The sequence below is a fragment of the Chiloscyllium punctatum genome, chromosome 12 (assembly GCF_047496795.1).
Source record: "Chiloscyllium punctatum isolate Juve2018m chromosome 12, sChiPun1.3, whole genome shotgun sequence".
Taxonomy (NCBI): domain Eukaryota; kingdom Metazoa; phylum Chordata; class Chondrichthyes; order Orectolobiformes; family Hemiscylliidae; genus Chiloscyllium; species Chiloscyllium punctatum.
The window spans coordinates 6,540,442-6,557,681 of record NC_092750.1 but is presented as its reverse complement, the minus strand read 5'-3'; the positions used below and the strand labels follow the sequence as shown (position 1 = coordinate 6,557,681).

The window sequence follows — 17,240 nt, the reverse complement described above, 5'->3', positions numbered from 1 at the left end:
CCAGTGCAATAAATGATCGTTGGGCTGTCCACATATTCAAATGTCATGTTATACTTGCAAATCGTATTTGCCTTTACTCCCATGCATCTGAGATATTTAAAAATTAATTAAGAAGACCAGAAATGTGCCCAATACGGTCTAATAGTTGATGACATCAAGCCGTGGCCGATGAAATGTGGAGCTGGAAAAAGCACTATAGGTCAAGCAGAATCAGAAGAGCAGGAGGGAAGGACCCTTCATCAGGGACTGATGCTGCTTGACCTGATGTGCTTTTTCCAGCTCCACATTTTATCAAACTCTGACTTCCCAGCATCTGCAGTCCTCACTGTCCCCCAGACATCAAGCCTTCCCCTATCAAATGCAAGCAACTTTTGTGCTTTTTAGTGGTTTAGGCTTTCGCTCAAGTTGAGTATGGGCTGACTGCACCTGTATTCAGTGGAGTTCAGAAAGAGAGATGATCTCATTGAAATCTTTAACATTCTGACAAGGCAGGGCAGGGTGGGACGCAGGGATGATGTTTCCCATGTTTGAGAGGTCTATGGGATGGGCCAGACCAGTCAGGATTGAGATGAAGGGAAAATTCCTCATTTGAAAGATAGTGTGGAATTCTTTACCACAAAAGGCTGTGGAAGCCAAGTCATGAAGATATTGAATAAAGAGATCGATCAGTTTCTGGACTCTGAAGCATCAAGGGTTATGGGGAGAGAGTCGGAACATGATGTTGAGATATAGATAAGCCATGATCAGTGTGAATGGTGGCAGGGACTCAATGGACTGAAGGTCAATGTACTCCTAATTTCAGTGTTTCCAAGCAAGATTCAATCGAGGTTTAACATTACTCTTTATTTGTGAGTTCTGTTCACAATACTGGAAGTGCAAGGGAGGTGATGGTCTTGAGGTACTCACACTCAAATGTTAGTTGAAAGACCCAGGTCATGTTCTGGGGAGCTGGGTTTATGCCCTGCTGTGGCAGATGGTGGAATTTGCATTTAATAACAAAAACAAAAATGCAATTAAGAGTCTAATGATGACCGTGAAATTGTTATCATTTACTGGGGGAAAACTCGTCTGGTTCACTAATGTCCTTCAAGAAAGAAAACTGTGATCCTTACCTGGTCTGGCTCACGTGTAACTCCAAACCTCTGGGCATGTAAGGATGGACAATAAATGCTTGCCTTGTCAGCAATGCCCATGTCCTGTGAATGAATTCTGGTATGTTGTACCTGGTGAACCTGTAATGTTTAGAATCATAGAATCCCTACAGTGTGGAAGCAGACCATTTGGTCCATCAAATCCACACCAACCCTTCATACAGCATCCCAACCAGACCCACTCCCTGCCCTTATCTCTATAACACTGCACTTCCCATGGCCAGAGCTGAAAATGTGTTGCTGGAAAAGCGCAGCAGGTCAGGCAGCATCCAAGGAGCAGAAGAATCGACGTTTCGGGCATGAGCCTTTCTTCAGGACCTGCTGCCCTTTTCCAGCAACACATTTTCAGCTCTGATCTCCAGCATCTGCAATCCTCACTTTCTCCTCAAAGACTTCCCATGGCCACGCCAGTTAACCTGCAAAGCTTTGGACTGGAGCACCTGGAGGAAATCCGTACAGACATGGAGAGAATGTGCAAACTCCGCACAGACAGTCACCCAAGGCTGGAATCGAACTCAGGTCGAGGCAGCTGTACTAACCACTGAGCCACCGTGCTGCCCTGATGTTTCAATGTTTTATAAAATTGTTCACCCAGACCCGTTTGAACCTTTATCCCGTCTGCTCTTAATCCCCTGCACAGTGTGCTATGTTTGGTGGTACAGACTTGATGGGCTGAAGAGCCTCCTCTGTACTGTGTGGTCCTATGATCTTACCCACACGGTAATCTAGTCTCAGATTGCACAGTGGTAGAAGTGGCAATTGAGTCAGTCATTCTGTCAATCCCCAGGTACCACGTCCGAGGGAGTCAGCACTGGGAGAACCTTTGCTCAGCTCCATTTCGAGAGCTCTACGCAGCGGGAACGGCCCACGGTGACTTGTACCTCATCGGAGGCCAGATGAAGCTCAAGGGCCGATACATGATCACAAACAGTGTGGACAAGTGCATCCTGGAGACAGGCCAGTGGAGGAGTGTGGCACCACTGCCTTTGCCCCTGGCGTGTCATGCTGCAGTTACGGTCCAAAACCACATCTACGTCCTGGGAGGATGGACACCACAGGTTAAGCTGCTTGTCACGTGCTGCTGGCTGCTCTCATGCGTAATTGGGTCGATTTTACCAGTTTTCTCATTTTCCTCCCCCCGCTTTATCCCAACTCAGCACCGCCCTCTTGACCTGTCCTCTTAGCACTGCTGCCTCACAGCACCAGGGACCCGGGTTCAATTCCAGCCTCGAGCGACTGTCTGTGTGGAGTTTGTACATTCTCCCCGTGTCTGCGTGGGTTTCCTCTGGGTGCTCTGGTTTCCTCCTACAGTCCAAAGATGTGCAGATTAGGTGGAATGGCCGTGCTAAATTGCCCAAAATGTTAGGTGCATTAGAAGGCAGTAAATGTAGGGAAACGAGTCTGGGTGGGTTACTCTTCGGAGGGTCGGTGTGGGGCTTGTTGGGCCGAAGGGCCTGTTTCCACACTGTAGGGAATCTAATCTAATCCATCATCTTTCCCATCTATCCGCTCCACCCTCCTCTCTGACCTATCACCATCACTCCCCATCTGCATCCACCTATCACTCTCTCAGCTACCTTCCCCCCAGCCCCATCCCACCCTCCCATTTATCTCTCATTCATTTCGGATGAGGAGCTTATGTTCGAAACATGACTCTCCTGCTCCTCAGATGCTGCCTGACAGGCTGTGCTTTTCCAGCAGCACATTTTTCAACTCTGATCTCCAGCATCTGCAATCCTCACTTTCTCCTAACCATTTACCCCGGCAGAATTCTTCATCCTGCCCCACTGTGTGTTTGGAATGCATGTGTTCTAATGTGGCCCAATCAGGTCTTAATATAGGTTCAACCCAGACTTCTTTGTAACCATTAAATGAGATTTGGTGTACTTTCACCTTAAGTGATAGAATAGAATCCCTACAGCATGGGAGCAGGCCATTTGGCCCATCGAGTCCATACCAGCCCTCTGAAGGGCATCTCACCCAGAGCCATCCCTTGGACCCTGCATTTCCCATGGCATCCACTTATTCTGCACATCCCTGGGCACTATGGGTAATTTAGCACAGCCAATCCACCTGACCTGCACATCCCTGGGCACTATGGGTAACTTAGCACAGCCAATCCACCTGACCTGCACATCCCTGGGTGCTATGAGTAACTTAATACAGCCAATCCACCTGACCTGCACATCCCTGGGCACTATGGGTAACTTAGCACAGTCAATCCACCTGACCTGCACATCCCTGGGCACTATGGGTAACTTAGCACAGCCAATCCACCTGACCTGCACATCCCTGGGCACTATGGGTAACTTAGCACAGTCAATCCACCTGACCTGCACATCTCTGGGCACTATGGGTAACTTAGCACAGCCAATCCACCTGACCTGCACATCCCTGGGCACTATGGGTAACTTAGCACAGCCAATCCACCTGACCTGCACATCCCTGGGCACTATGGGTAACTTAGCACAGTCAATCCACCTGACCTGCACATCCCTGGGCACTATGGGTAACTTAGCACAGTCAATCCACCTGACCTGCACATCCCTGGGCACTATGGGTAACTTAGCACAGCCAATCCACCTGACCTGCACATCCCTGGGCACTATGGGTAACTTAGCACAGTCAATCCACCTAACCTGCACATCCCTGGGCACTATGGGTAACTTAGCACAGCCAGTCCACCTGACCCGCACATCTTTGGACTGTGGGAGCAAACCAGAGGAAGCCCACACAGGGAATGCGAACCACTGAGCCAACATTTCACCCTAAAGTCAAAAGAGCGACATACTCTGAACTGTATGGGCTTCAATCTCTCAATGGAACATTTGTCACTTGACCACTAAAGTCACAGTGACACCATCAGCCTATCTCAGATGCTCATAGTCATAGAGTCATAGATATGTACAGTACGTAAACAGACCCTTTGGTCCAACTCGTCCATGCTGACCAGATATGCTAGATAAATCTAGTCTCATTTGCCAGCACTTGGCCCATATCCGTCTAATCCCTTCCTATTTATATACCCATCCAGATGCCTTTTAAATGTTATAATTGTACCAGCCTCCACCCACTTCCTCTGGCAGCTCATTCAATCTGCATGAAAAAGTTGCCCCTTCATCTAGATATACATTAAACCCAATCTCTAAATTTTCTTTTGACAGTATCTCATTAAAAGATAAAGCTCCTGTCCACCATCCTGCTCAGAGGCCACCCAGGGCAGATGGCCAATTCTCTGCCTGTGCTGGGTTTTTGGATAACACTTGGAAAACATTAATGGGATTAGACAAAACCAGCATGGGTTTATGTAAATTAAATCGTGCTTAATTAATTTGGAGTTTTCTGAAGATATAACCAGCTGAATAGACCAGGGAGAACCAGTGGATGTGGTATATTTGGATTTCAAGCAGGTTCATGATAAAGTCCCACACAAGAGGTTAATGGGGAAAGTTAAAGCACACAGGATATTGGAATGAATTGAAAATTGGTGAACAGATTGGAAACAGAGAGTGGAAATAAATGAGTCTTTGTTCATGTGGTGGGCAGTGATTCATGGGATACTGCAAGGTTCAGTGCTTGGACCATAGCAATTCATACCCATATCAAACTTACCTCAGTGAGGGAACCACATGTAATATTGCCAAGTTTACTGATGGCACAAAACTGGGTGAGTTTGTGAGGAGGATGGAAGGAGGCTTCAAGGTGATTTAGATAAGCGAGTGGACAAATACATGGTCGATGCATTATAATATTGAGAAATGTGAAGTTATACATTTTGTACTGGTAAATAGGAAGGAAGAGTATTTATCATTAGATTCCCTACAGTGTGGAAGTCCACATCGACCTTCCGAAGAGTAACCCACCCAGACCCATTTGACTAATGCACCTAACACCATGGCCAATTCACCTAACCTGCACATGTTTGGACTGTGGGAGGGAACAGGAGCACCCAGAGGAAACCCACACAGACACGAGGAGAATGTGCAAACTCCACACAGGCAGTTGCCCGAGGCTAGAATTGAACCTGGTTCCCTGGTGCTGTGAGGCAGCAGTGCTAATCACTGAGCCACCATGCTGCCCCATTGTTATTTGAACTTTGATATATTGGGAAATGGCAATGTCCAAAGGAATCTGGGTGTCCGTGTAACCAGTCAAAGTAAACAGGCAGGTGCAACAAGTAATTAGGAAGGGAAACAGTAAATTGGCCTTCATTGTAAGAGAATTTGAGTTCAGAAGTTAAGATGTCTTCCTGCAATTATATAGGACCTTGGTAAAACTGCACCTGGGCTATGGTGTTTTGGTTTCCCTACTTAAGAAAAGATATATTTGCAATACAGAGAGTGCAACAGAGATTCACCAGGAATAGCAGGACTGTCCTATGAGGAAAGGTTGGTTCGCCTGGACCTGTATTCAACTGAGTTTAGAAAGAAGAGAGAGCAGATTGAGGCATATAAAAGTCTAACAGGGCTGGACAGACTGGACACAGGGAGAATGTTTTCCCTGGCTAGGGGGTCTAGGACCCAGAGATCTCAAGTCAGAATATGGGGTAGACCATTTAGGACTGAGATGAGGAACTGTTCTTCACCCACAGAATCCTCCACCACAAAAGACGATCAAGTCACTGAATATATTCAAGAAAACGACAGATAAGGCATCAAGGGGTATGTGAAGGAAGCAGGAATATGGCTTTGAGATAAAGGATCAGCCCTGATCATACTGAATGGCAGGGCAGGCTCGAAGGGCTGAATGGCCTACTCCAGCTCCAAGATTTGATGTTCCTGATCTTGGCCAAGGCAGCGTTAATGCAGATAACCTCCAGTGCTTGGAAAATGACAAATCAACCAGGGTCTGGGGTTACTCCGGGTAGCAATCTCCTCCTGCATGCTGATTGGCTGTCAGCCTCGGGGAAAGGTCAAAAGAGTTGTTAAGTGCTCCACAGTCGAACATCCCACTGACATCCCTTAAGTTTGCATATGAGGAATAGCCAGTTGAGAGATGGCGGGATAGAGAGGCTGGTGGCCTCCTCTATTCAAGAAGAGAGTGAAAGGTGACCTCCTGATTCAAGGTTTTGAAAATTATGAATGGGTTTGATGCAGTAAAGGTGTTTCCAGTTAAGGGGAGTGTAAATAGGATCATACATGACAACCTGGACAATTTGGGAAGCGGTTAATATATGGAATGTGCCATAGTGAAGAGAAGGTGAGGTGAATTGGATCGATGGTTGTAAAAGGGGGCTGGATGACACATGGGGGAGAAAGGGTCAGGAGGAGATGCAATTAGGTACAGTGCACTGAAATTGGAGGCTCATGTGAAGCACATGGATCAGCACAGAGTGGCTGGGATGAATGGCTTGTTTCTGTGCTGTACATGGCCGGATGAATGATGTTCACCTACTGGAAGAATGCGAATCCATCAGGAGTCAGATTGCCAATAAGCTGAGAAAATTAGACGTACACTGTGACAGTGCAATGTGATGTCTAACCAACTACAATAAAATCTGCATCTTGGAAACGTAGAAAATAGGAGCAGGAGTAGGCCATTCAGCCCATCCAATCTGCTCCTCCATTCAAAGAGATCATGGCTACTCTGATAATCCTCAACTCCACTTTTCCCTATAACCATTGATCCCGTTACTAATTTTAAAAAATGTGTACCTCAGCCTGTAACCCTAATGACTATATTTGACTCTTTCTAGAAAATACTCAATGTTTTGGCCTGAATCACTTTCTGAGGCAGAGAATTCCCACTCTCTGGGTGAAGAAATCTCTCCTCATCTCAAATCTGAATGGCCTACTCCATATCCTTAAGCTGTGACCCTTGGTTCTGGACACCCCCAGTTACCAGGAACATCCATCCTGTGTTTACTATTTGTATTACTGCCCTCCTCCAGTTTGGCACTGTATTTGAGCGGGTGCACACCATTCCAATGACCTATGCTTGTGTTTCTATTTCCCACTTAACATAGATTGTCAAACAAACACCAATATTAATTAGCATTAATTGGTGTCTGTTCTATCTCTTGTCCTTTGCAAGCATTTTAGTCTGCATTAGCGCTCAGTCTGAATAATGGGCAGCATTACTGGAAGTCTCACTCCCTGGTCTTAATGCCCTCCTTTTGCCTTTGATTCTTGCTTCTTTCTGCAGACGGATTTTCCCGATGATGAACCTGATTGGCTCAGCAACAGGATGTTTCGGTATAACCCAGGCAGAGACAAATGGACTGAGTGTGGGCCCATGGAGTTCTCCAAATATCGTTTCAGTACAGCTGTGCTTAACAATGAAATTTACGTTTTGGGTAAGGAACCAGGGAGTTGTGTTAGTTTGGGGCATCAATGGGATTTCAATCCTTGACACAACATGCATTCGAACGGTGCGTTTGAATATTCACTCATGGGACTTTCTCGCATAAAACTTTGCGACAACATTTGTACCCAGTCCCTAGTTGCCCTGCGGCCATTAAGAGTCATAGACTCATTCAGCACGGAAACAGATTGTTTGGTCCAACTTGGCAGAAGTGAGCACTGCAGATGCTGGAGATTAGAGTCTGGATTAGAGTAGTGCTGGAAAAGCTCAGCAGGTCAGGCAGCATCAAGGAGCAGGAAAATCGATGTTTCAGGCAAAAGCCCGGACTTGTCTATGCTGACCAAGATTCCCAAACTAGACTAGTCCCACTTGCCTGTGTTTGGTCCATATCACCTCTAAACCTTTCCTATTCATGTATCCATCCAAATATCTTTTAAATGTCTTTGATGAAGACCAGCCAACATCATCAAAGACCCCTCCCACCCCTGCAATGATCTCCTACATCTTCTTCTATCAGGCAGAAGATAGCAAAGCTTGAAGACACACACACCATCAAGTTCAGGAACAGCTTTCCTGCCATTATTAGACTGATGAATGAACTCTCTAACTTCAAGTAACAATGATCTTGCTTTGTGTCCCTCCTGTGTAGCTGTAACTTTGTAAGCCTCACTCTGCTAAGCACCTTATGATCTGTATGTCCTTGTTTGCTATGATCTGCCTGTACTGCTCACAAAACAAAGCTTTTCACTGTACTCAAGTACACGTGACTGCAATAAATCAAATCAAATTCAATCAAAATGTTGTAAGTGTGCCTGTGTCTAACATTTCCCCTAGGAGTTAATTCCATGAAGCTCTGTGTGAAAATGTTGCCCCTCAGGTCCCTTTTAAACCTTCTTCTCTCACCTTAAAAATATGTTCTCTAGTTTGTATCTCCCCCACCCTGGGGAAGGGACCTTTGCTCTTCACCTTATCCGTATCCCTCATGATTTTATAAACTTCTTTAAAGTCACCCCTCAACCTCCTGCACTCCAGTGAAAAAAGTCCCAGCCCATCCTGTCCCTCGTCATAACTCAAACCTTCCAGTCCGGCAACATCTGGGCTTTGAAGAGTTGAGACCTATACAGGCCGTATGTGTCGAGTCAGACTTCCTTTCAGTGAGGGATATTACTCAGAGGAGTTTGTGGCATTATGGAAATCTCACTGGGCTAATAATCCTGAGGCTAATGCTCAGGCAGTGAATGGAATTTCAATTCAATGAATAGAATCGACAATATAAAGTCAGTTTTATGGTCATTATTACTGAGGCTATCATCAGTTGTTTGAAACAAAATACATCTGGCTTACTCACGTGCTTTAGGGAAGGGAATCTCCTGTTCTCCATAGAATCCCTACAGTGTGGAAACAGGTCCTTTGGCCCAACAAGTCCACACTGACCCTCCAAAGAGTATCCCATCTAGACCCATTCCCCCTACCCTATATTTACCCCTGACTAATGCACTTAACCTACACATCCCTGAACACTACGGGCAACTTAGCATGGCTAATTCACCAAATGAAGGGCTTTTGCCTGTTCCTCAGATGCTGCCTGACCTGCTATGCTTTTCCAGCACCACACTCCTGATTCTAATTCACCAAGCCTACACAGCTTTGAAATGTGGGAGGAAATACCATGCAAACACAGGGATAATGTGCAAACTCCACACAAACGTTCACCTGAGGTTGGAAATGAACCCAGGTCGCTGCTATTGTGAGGCAGCATTGCTAACTGCCGAGCCACTGTGTTCTTGTCCAGGCTGGCCGACATTGTTCTTAACTGCCTTCTGAAATGGCTGAGGCATTCTTGGAGGTCATGGAAGATTAGAATGGGCAACAAATGCTGGCCTTGCCTAACACATGCTCGATGAATGGAAAACACAATTGTGGTGGCGTGAAGGAGGCCATTTGGCCCACTGTGTCTGCACTGATTCTGCTACCCGGTGCCAAAATCCTGCCTCGTCCTTGCACAGCATTTCTATCCCACTAGCCATCTGCTACCCCTCTTGAATGGCTCAGTTGAATCTACCTCCTCCACATCTCCAGGCAAATTCCGTTTGTATGTAACGCCTCTGTGACTGTCTAAGTGGGTGAGTCAGGTGATTCAAAATGGTTGCCTGCCATGAAACATGACAAGCCAGAAGGTCTTGAGGTGAATTTTATGTTGGCTTTTAACATTCCGTGCCAAGTTGCACCTGTCAACCATACTGAGCTGTTAGGTATTGCCTTAGATATGTAAGCAATACTTACAACATACATGAGCATATGGCCAGATTGAATTATGTAGACAGCTTGCGTAAAGTGAGCTTGTTTTTCCTTAGGTGGGAATGGGGTACAATCTGATCCTGGCTGGGCCTGTGTCCTCACGGGTTTAGAAAACTCAGAGGTGGCTTAATTGAAACAGGTACAGGATCTTGACTGGGTGGATGTGGAAAGGATGTTTCCTCTTATGGGTGAATCTCGAAGTAGGGGTCACTGTTTAAATTCTGGGCTGTGTTTTTGTGTGGTTTCTTTCAAGCCTAGAATGATCTTGTGTAGGTGAACATCACCACCTGAGTGAGTACATAGCCAAAACGTGTGGTGCTGGAAAAGCGTAGCAGGTCAGACAGCATCCGAGGAGCAGGAGAGTCTACGTTTCGGGCAAAAGCCCTTCATCAATACATAGGACCATTAGTACAGGAGGAGGCCATTCAGCCCTTCAAGTCATGGCTGATCTGTGGCCTAACCCCATATACTTGCCTTGGGACCCATACCACTTGATATCCTCACTTAATTAAACATTTGTCTAGTTCAGATTTACATTTAACTATTGAATTAGCATCGACAGCCATTTTGAGGAAGACAGTTCCAAACCTCCTCTACTCTTGTACAAGTGCTTTCTAATACTGCTCCTGAATGGCCTGGTCTTAATTCTTAGCTTATGTTTCCTGGTACTAGACTCTTCAACCAATGAAAATAGCTTATCACTATCTATCCCGTCTTCCTATTAATATTCCTGATGACCTCAGTTAGATCACGCACTAGCCTTCTAAATTCTAGAGAAAAATGGCCTAATTTGTCTAATCTCTCCTCATAAGTTAACCTTGATGACCAGGTGTCATCATTGTAAACCTGCAGTGAACTCCCTTCAGGGTCAAAACATCCTCCACAATGTGTGATACTCAGATCTGCTTAAAGTGCTCTAAGTGGGGGCCTAACTAGGGTTTTGTATAACTGCCGCATAACTCCTCCTTCCTTATACCTGTGATATGAAGACCAGCATTCCATAAGACCATAAGACCATAAGACATAGGAGTGGAAGTAAGGTCATTCGGCCCATCGAGTCCACTCCGCCATTCAATCATGGCTGATGCGCATTTCAGCTCCACTTACCAGCGTTCTCCCCGTAGCCCTTAATTCCTCTAGACAACAAGAATCTATCAATCTCGGCCTTGAAGATATTTAGCGTCCCGGCTTCCACTGCACTCCGTGGCAATGAATTCCACAGGCCCACCACTCTCTGGCTGAAGAAATGTCTCCACATTTCTGTTCTGAAATGACCCCCTCTAATTCTAAGGCTGTGTCCACGGGTCCTAGTCTCCTCGTCTAACGGAAACAATTTCCTAGCATCCACCTTTTCCAAGCCATGTATTATTTTGTACGTCTCTATTAAGTCTCCCCTTAATCTTCTAAACTCCAACAAATACAATCCCAGTATCCTCAGCCGTTCCTCATATGCTAGACCTGTCATTCCAGGGATCATCCGTGTGAATCTCCGCTGGACACGTTCCAGTGCCAGTATGTCCTTCCTGAGGTGTGGGGACCAAAACTGGACACAGTACTCAAAATGGGGCCTAACCAGAGCTTTATAAAGTCTTAGTAGTACATCTCTGCTTTTATATTCCATGAACCTTCTAGATTATTTTCTATGAACTATGCACCAGAATCCCCAAATCTCATTAGACATCCACTATATTTAATTTTGTTCCTTCTAAAATATGCTTTGACCTATCCTTTTTTGATCTGAAATGGATAACCTGGCACTTGCTAAAATTAAAATCCATCTGGCACAGCTTGGAAAGATCTGTCAATATCCTGCTGTAATTTTATGCTGTCATCAACACTGTTTACAATGTTGCCCAATTTTGTTTTGTCTGCAAATTTGGATATTTTTACACCATTATCCTAGTCAGTAATGAATATTGTGAATAATTGAGGCTCCAACACAGATCATTGAGGGACATCACTCATCATGTCCTGCCAATTTGAGTACTGACCCATTATTCCAACTCTGTTTCCTACCATTGAAGCAATTTCCTAACTATATCAATAATATGTGCAGCATGGTGGCACAGTGGTTTGCACTGCTGCCTCACAGCGCCAGAGACCTGGGTTCAATTCCTGCCTCGGGTAACTCTCTGTGTGGAGTTTGCACATTCTTCCTATCGCTGTGTGGGTTTCCTCTGGGTGCTCTGGTTTCCTCCCACAATCCAAAAATGTGCAGGTTAGGTGAATTGGTCATGCTAAATTGCCCGTGGTGTTAGGAGAATGGGTCTGGGTGGGTTACGGGTTGGTGTGGACTTGTTGGTCCGAAGGGCCTGTTTCCACACTGTGAGTAATTTAATATTCCCTCAGTTCAGTGAGCTTTAACCTTAGCTAACAGTCTCTTGCATGGGACTTTATCAAAAACTTTCTGCAAGTCCATATAAACAACATCCATCAATTTATTTCTGACCATCATCTTTGCCACCTCTTCAAAAAACTCTCTGAGGTCTGTCAGGCATGACCTATCTTCATGAATCAATCCTGACTGTCCCCAATTAACTGACGTTTTTCAGTCAGCCTGTCCTTGATTATAGACTCCAACAATTTTCCTGCCACCTATGTCACGTTAACTGGTCTGTAGTCCCCTGGGTTCCCTTCAGCCTTCTTAGAATCACAGAGTCATACAACACAGAAATAGACCCCCATCTGCACCAACCAGACATTCCAATCAGATCTAGTCCCACTTGCCAGCAGTTGGCCCATATCCCTCTAAACCCTTCCTATTCATATACCCATCCAGATGCCTTTTAAATGTTGTTATTGTGCCAGCCTCCACCTCTTCCTCTGGCAGCTCATTCCATACATGCACCATCCTCTGCGTGAAAAATGTGAAAAAGTTACCCCTCAGGTCCGTTTTAAATCTATCCTTTCTCACCTCCAGTCCCGGCAGCTCTCTTGCACCCTCTCACGTTTAGCATCATGCTTCCTTACAGAAGGGTAACAAGGAATGACATGAGCAAATTTCCAAAGCATAAGTGCAACTCCTGAATCCAGGGAACTCTGAAAGATCATGGTGTGCTGTCCTGCTGCCTTTAGCACACGTGGATGGAAATCATCAAATCCTGGGGATCTGTCACTCTTCAGTTCGATTAATCTCCCCATTACCAATTATTTACTTAAGCTAGTTTTATTTAGACCCTGGTCCCGATCATCTATGAATTTCTTTGGGTCTTCCAGCAAGCGACTCTCCTTTTCAATTGGGAATATTGAAGCAAAATAATTGTTAGCAAAGCCTGTCATGTACCCAACAATATCCCCACTCTCAGCCATCGATGGACCAACAGTGCCCTTAACCAGCCGCTTTCCCTTATATAACTGTAAAATCTCTCCTTATTGCCTCATGTCCTTTACAAGTTTCCTTTCCTAATCCTTTTTAGTCGCTCTTACAAGCTGCTTTGTAGCCCCTTGTTTGTCCCAATCTGCAGGAGCTGGGAGCATTTTATGTACCTTTTCTTTTAGTTTTCTGCTGTCCCTTACCTCCTCAGATGTCCGCGGCTGTAAGCATTGTGACATTTATTGCCATACTGCAGACAATGTGAGTGTGATTTATGTTACTGCAGAGGCTGGCAGGAGCACACTAACCTCAGGTCTATTTCCTACCAGCTCCTCCTTCACTTTGACCTCGTCCCCTACATTATCACAATGGATGGTGCTCACAGCACGCAGCTGGACATTAACTTCCTCAGACCCACGTTCAATTTGGTGGAGAAAGACCTTTCCACCTCACGAAGCCCTCACAAGGGCCTCATTCCTGATGAAGGGCTTATGCCTGAAACGTCGATTCTCCTACTCCTCGGATGCTGCCTGACCTGCTGTGCTTTTCTAATGCCACACTCTTGACTCTGGTCAGATAAGGGCCTGAGGGCCTTGCTGTTGGGGTTAACCATAATGCAGTTGGATTTTATTACCATGCTGTGCACCCAGTGTTTGGACCTGGAGTTCCAGGCAATAGTCCAATGGTGGCCTTGCCCATACCTGATTGGCTGATATTGACAGGCCTTGCCTGAGAGAAGCATTATGGGTTTCTCCAGCCAATCACAATCATCAATGCTCCTAGTAACATCGATTGAAACACCCATGATATTCAATGATTCAGCTCTCATGAGAATTTAGAGACTAATCCATGTATCTTTTAAATGTCTATATTTTTGGACTCACCTCTGATTTCTAATCTGGGACTGTTTTAACTGGAGTTTAGAAGGCTGAGGGGTGACCTCATAGAGGTTTATAAAATCATGAGAGGCATGGATAGGATAAACAGCTAGTTCATTTTTCCCCGAGGGTGGGGGATTTCAAGACTGGGGATAATATTGTTAGGGTGAGAGGCGAAAGATTTAAATAAGACATGAAGAGCAACATTTTTAAACAGAGAGTGGTTTGTGTGTGGAATGAACTGCCAGAGGAAGTGGTGGATGTGGGTTCAGTTACAATGTTTAAAAGACATTTGGATAAGTGCATGAAAACACAAAAAATGTCTGTTGGATATGGGCCAAGTGCAAACATGTGGGACTAGTTTAGTTTGAGAACATGACTAGTACAGACTGGTTGGACTGAAGAGTCTGTTTCTGTGATGGATGACTCTAGAATTCCTGCAGCTTGGAGGCGGGACCATCAAGTCCACACTGACTCTCTGAGGAGCATCCTACCCAGATCCATGTGTCTCCCAGGGCTAAGCCACCTTGCCTGCAAAGTAATTTCTCACGGCCAATCCACATAACCTACACATCTTTGGACTGTGGGACAAAAGCAGAGCGCGCGGAGGAAACCCACGCAGACACAGAGAGAATGTGCAAACTCCACACAAACCAAGGCTGGAATTGAACCCAGCACTGTGAGGCAGCAGCACTAACCACTGAGCCACTGTGCCACCCCCTGAGCTCCATGACTCTATGATTGGTGGCAGTGAACTGCCTCAAACCACCCTCATCCAGTGCCTCAGACTGGTAGGGGAGGAAACTAGGAGAAAGTGAGGACTGCAGATGCTGGAGATCAGAGTTGAGTGTGTGGCGCTGGAAAAGCACAGCAGGTCAGGCAGCATCCGAGGAGCAGGAAAGTTGACATTTTGGGAAGGACCCTCCATCAGGACTGGGAAGGGGAAAGGGGGCTGAGAGATAAATGGGGGCGTGGGTAGGGTGAGGCGAGGGGAAAGGTAGGTAGGATGGTGATAGGTGGGCGAAGGTAGGAGGTGATTGGGATAGGTTGGCAGGAAGTGAGGAGCAGATAGGTGAGAAGGAAGATAGCATAAGATGCCTGGAGTGGTCATCCGTGAAAACGCCACACTGTCCATTTGGAGCCAAAGAGAAGACTTTAGAACAATGGTTTAGCTAAAAGGCAGGGTCCCTCAGCTCTGGCCTAGAATCTGTGCTCATGTGAGAACTTCAACCCGTGATCTGTGACAGGTATGAGTTGGTGGGGTAGAGGAGGGGGAGGGGCATTTGCTTCCGCAAAGCTTTGGGGTCATGTCAGAGACAGCATCGCGATGCTGCAAACAGTGAGGGTGTAGGAGGGAGGAAGGCCGCGGGGAATGGGGCCTCTCGGGTAATAAAGAAAGGGGCAAAACAGCAAAATCAAAGCTGTTGACACAGGGATAATTTGGAAGCTGGAGATGAAGTAAAGGTCACCCATTAAACAATTAAGCCTTCTTGTGAAGGCTATTCAATGAAAATTTCACTGTGTCTCTCTAGAGTTCAGCAACTGTGATAATCTGTCCGGTTCCCATTTGATAAAGTGCCTTAATGCATTTATAGTGGTTCCCACCAGATTAAAGCACATTGCTTATAACAGGAACCTCACTCTTGGAGGTTATCCAAAAGTATCTCAATTGCCTTGGCATTTATCGAACAATCAAAGCCTCTTTTCACTTTGATTTCTTCACAAACATGCTTATGTCCTGGGAAAGGAAAAAAAAGCACAGTCAAGTACAGTTGAGTTCAATGCAGCTGTCAAGAATAGAACTGTCCTGTGTGACATCTGCAGGGAAATTACAAGTAATGAAGTCTTACTATAAATCGCAGAGGCTGCAAATTGAACCATAGTGAACGCTGTCAGCTGATTTGTGGCAGAAATCATCTGTATTTGTGAAAGAATAAACTAAAGTTCGGGAAGGGGTTACCAATTATAGAATCTCCACTTTTGTATGCCAAAGATGTCTTCTTAATCATGACTTCCACAGCCGTGGAAAGAAAAAAAGGAAATCAAGATTATAGAAACATCTGTTCAACATCTGCAGAAGAAGGCAAGTTCCAGTATATAAAGCATATTTTGGAGCTGGAGAAGGTGAAAAATCCAAGAGTAAAGTTATACTAGAACTGAGACTCTTTTCAGATTGGAACAGGCTACAGGGACTTTTCTCTGCTTAAAAGTGAGGCTGTGGAGTGACCTGATAGAGGTCTTTAAGATCATGAAATGGTTTGATAACGTAGACATTGAAGCGTATTTTGTAAAGGCTTTGATTGTTCAAGGAATGCCAAGTCAATTGAGATGATCCACTTTGGTAGCAGAAACAGGAAGGTGATAAATTGGGAAAGGGGGAGGAGTAACAAGACCTGGGTGTCCTTCTACACCAGTCAGTGAAAGTAAGCATCGCAGGCAGTGGAGAAGGCAAATGGTATGTTGGCCTCCATAGCAAGAGGATTGGAGTACAGGAGCAGCTGCACAGATATAGGGTCAAAACGTGTGGTGCTGGAAAAGCGCAGCCGGTAAGGCAGCATCCGAAGAGCAGGAGAATTGACGTTTTGAGCATAAGCTGTTCATCACATTCCTGATGAAGGGCTTATGCTCAAAATGTTGACTCTCCTGCTCCTCGGATGCTGCCTGACCGGCTGTGCTTTTCCAGCACCACACATTTTGACTCTGATCTCCAGCATCTGCAGTCCTCACTTTCTCCTACACATGTACAGGTGACATCTCAGCTGGGGTATTGTGTGCAGTTTTAATCTCCTTATCTGAGGAAGGATGTTCTGGCAATGACAGAGCGCAACAAAGGTTCACCAAACTGATTCCTGGGACAGCAGAACGGACGTATGAAGACAGACTGGATCATTTAGGACCATGGTCACTGGAGAATGGAGGGGGTGGGGGGCAATCTCATAGCAACCTAGAAAATTCTAACAGGACCAGACAGGATAAATATGGGAAGGATGTTCCTGATGACCGGGGAGTCCGGAAACAAGGGTCACCAACGAAGGCTATGAGTAGGTGATTTTGGACTGAGACAGGGAGAAATTTCTTCACCCAGAGAATGGGGAGCCTGTGGAATTCTCTGCCACAGAGGGTGGCTGAGATCAAACATTGAATATTTTCAGAAAGAAGTCAGGGGTAGTTCCTTAGGGTTAAAAGCATCAAAGGGAATGGGAGAGAGTGGAAACAGGCAACTGAGTTGGAATGACAGAACAGGCTTGAACAGCCAAATGGCCTACTCCTGCACATAGTTTCTATGTAGAGAATTTA

General features: G+C 45.6%; 1 protein-coding gene across 1 annotated transcript in view; it reads left to right on the top strand.

Annotated features, from left to right (window-relative positions):
• kbtbd12 (kelch repeat and BTB (POZ) domain containing 12) overlaps window positions 1-17,240 on the top strand; it is a 57,189-nt gene that overhangs the window by 24,954 nt on the left and 14,995 nt on the right. The window contains exons 3-4 of the mRNA XM_072581798.1: window positions 1,939-2,209; window positions 7,296-7,446. Coding sequence (XP_072437899.1) covers window positions 1,939-2,209; window positions 7,296-7,446 — 422 coding nt within the window. The remainder of the gene's footprint in view (window positions 1-1,938; window positions 2,210-7,295; window positions 7,447-17,240) is intronic.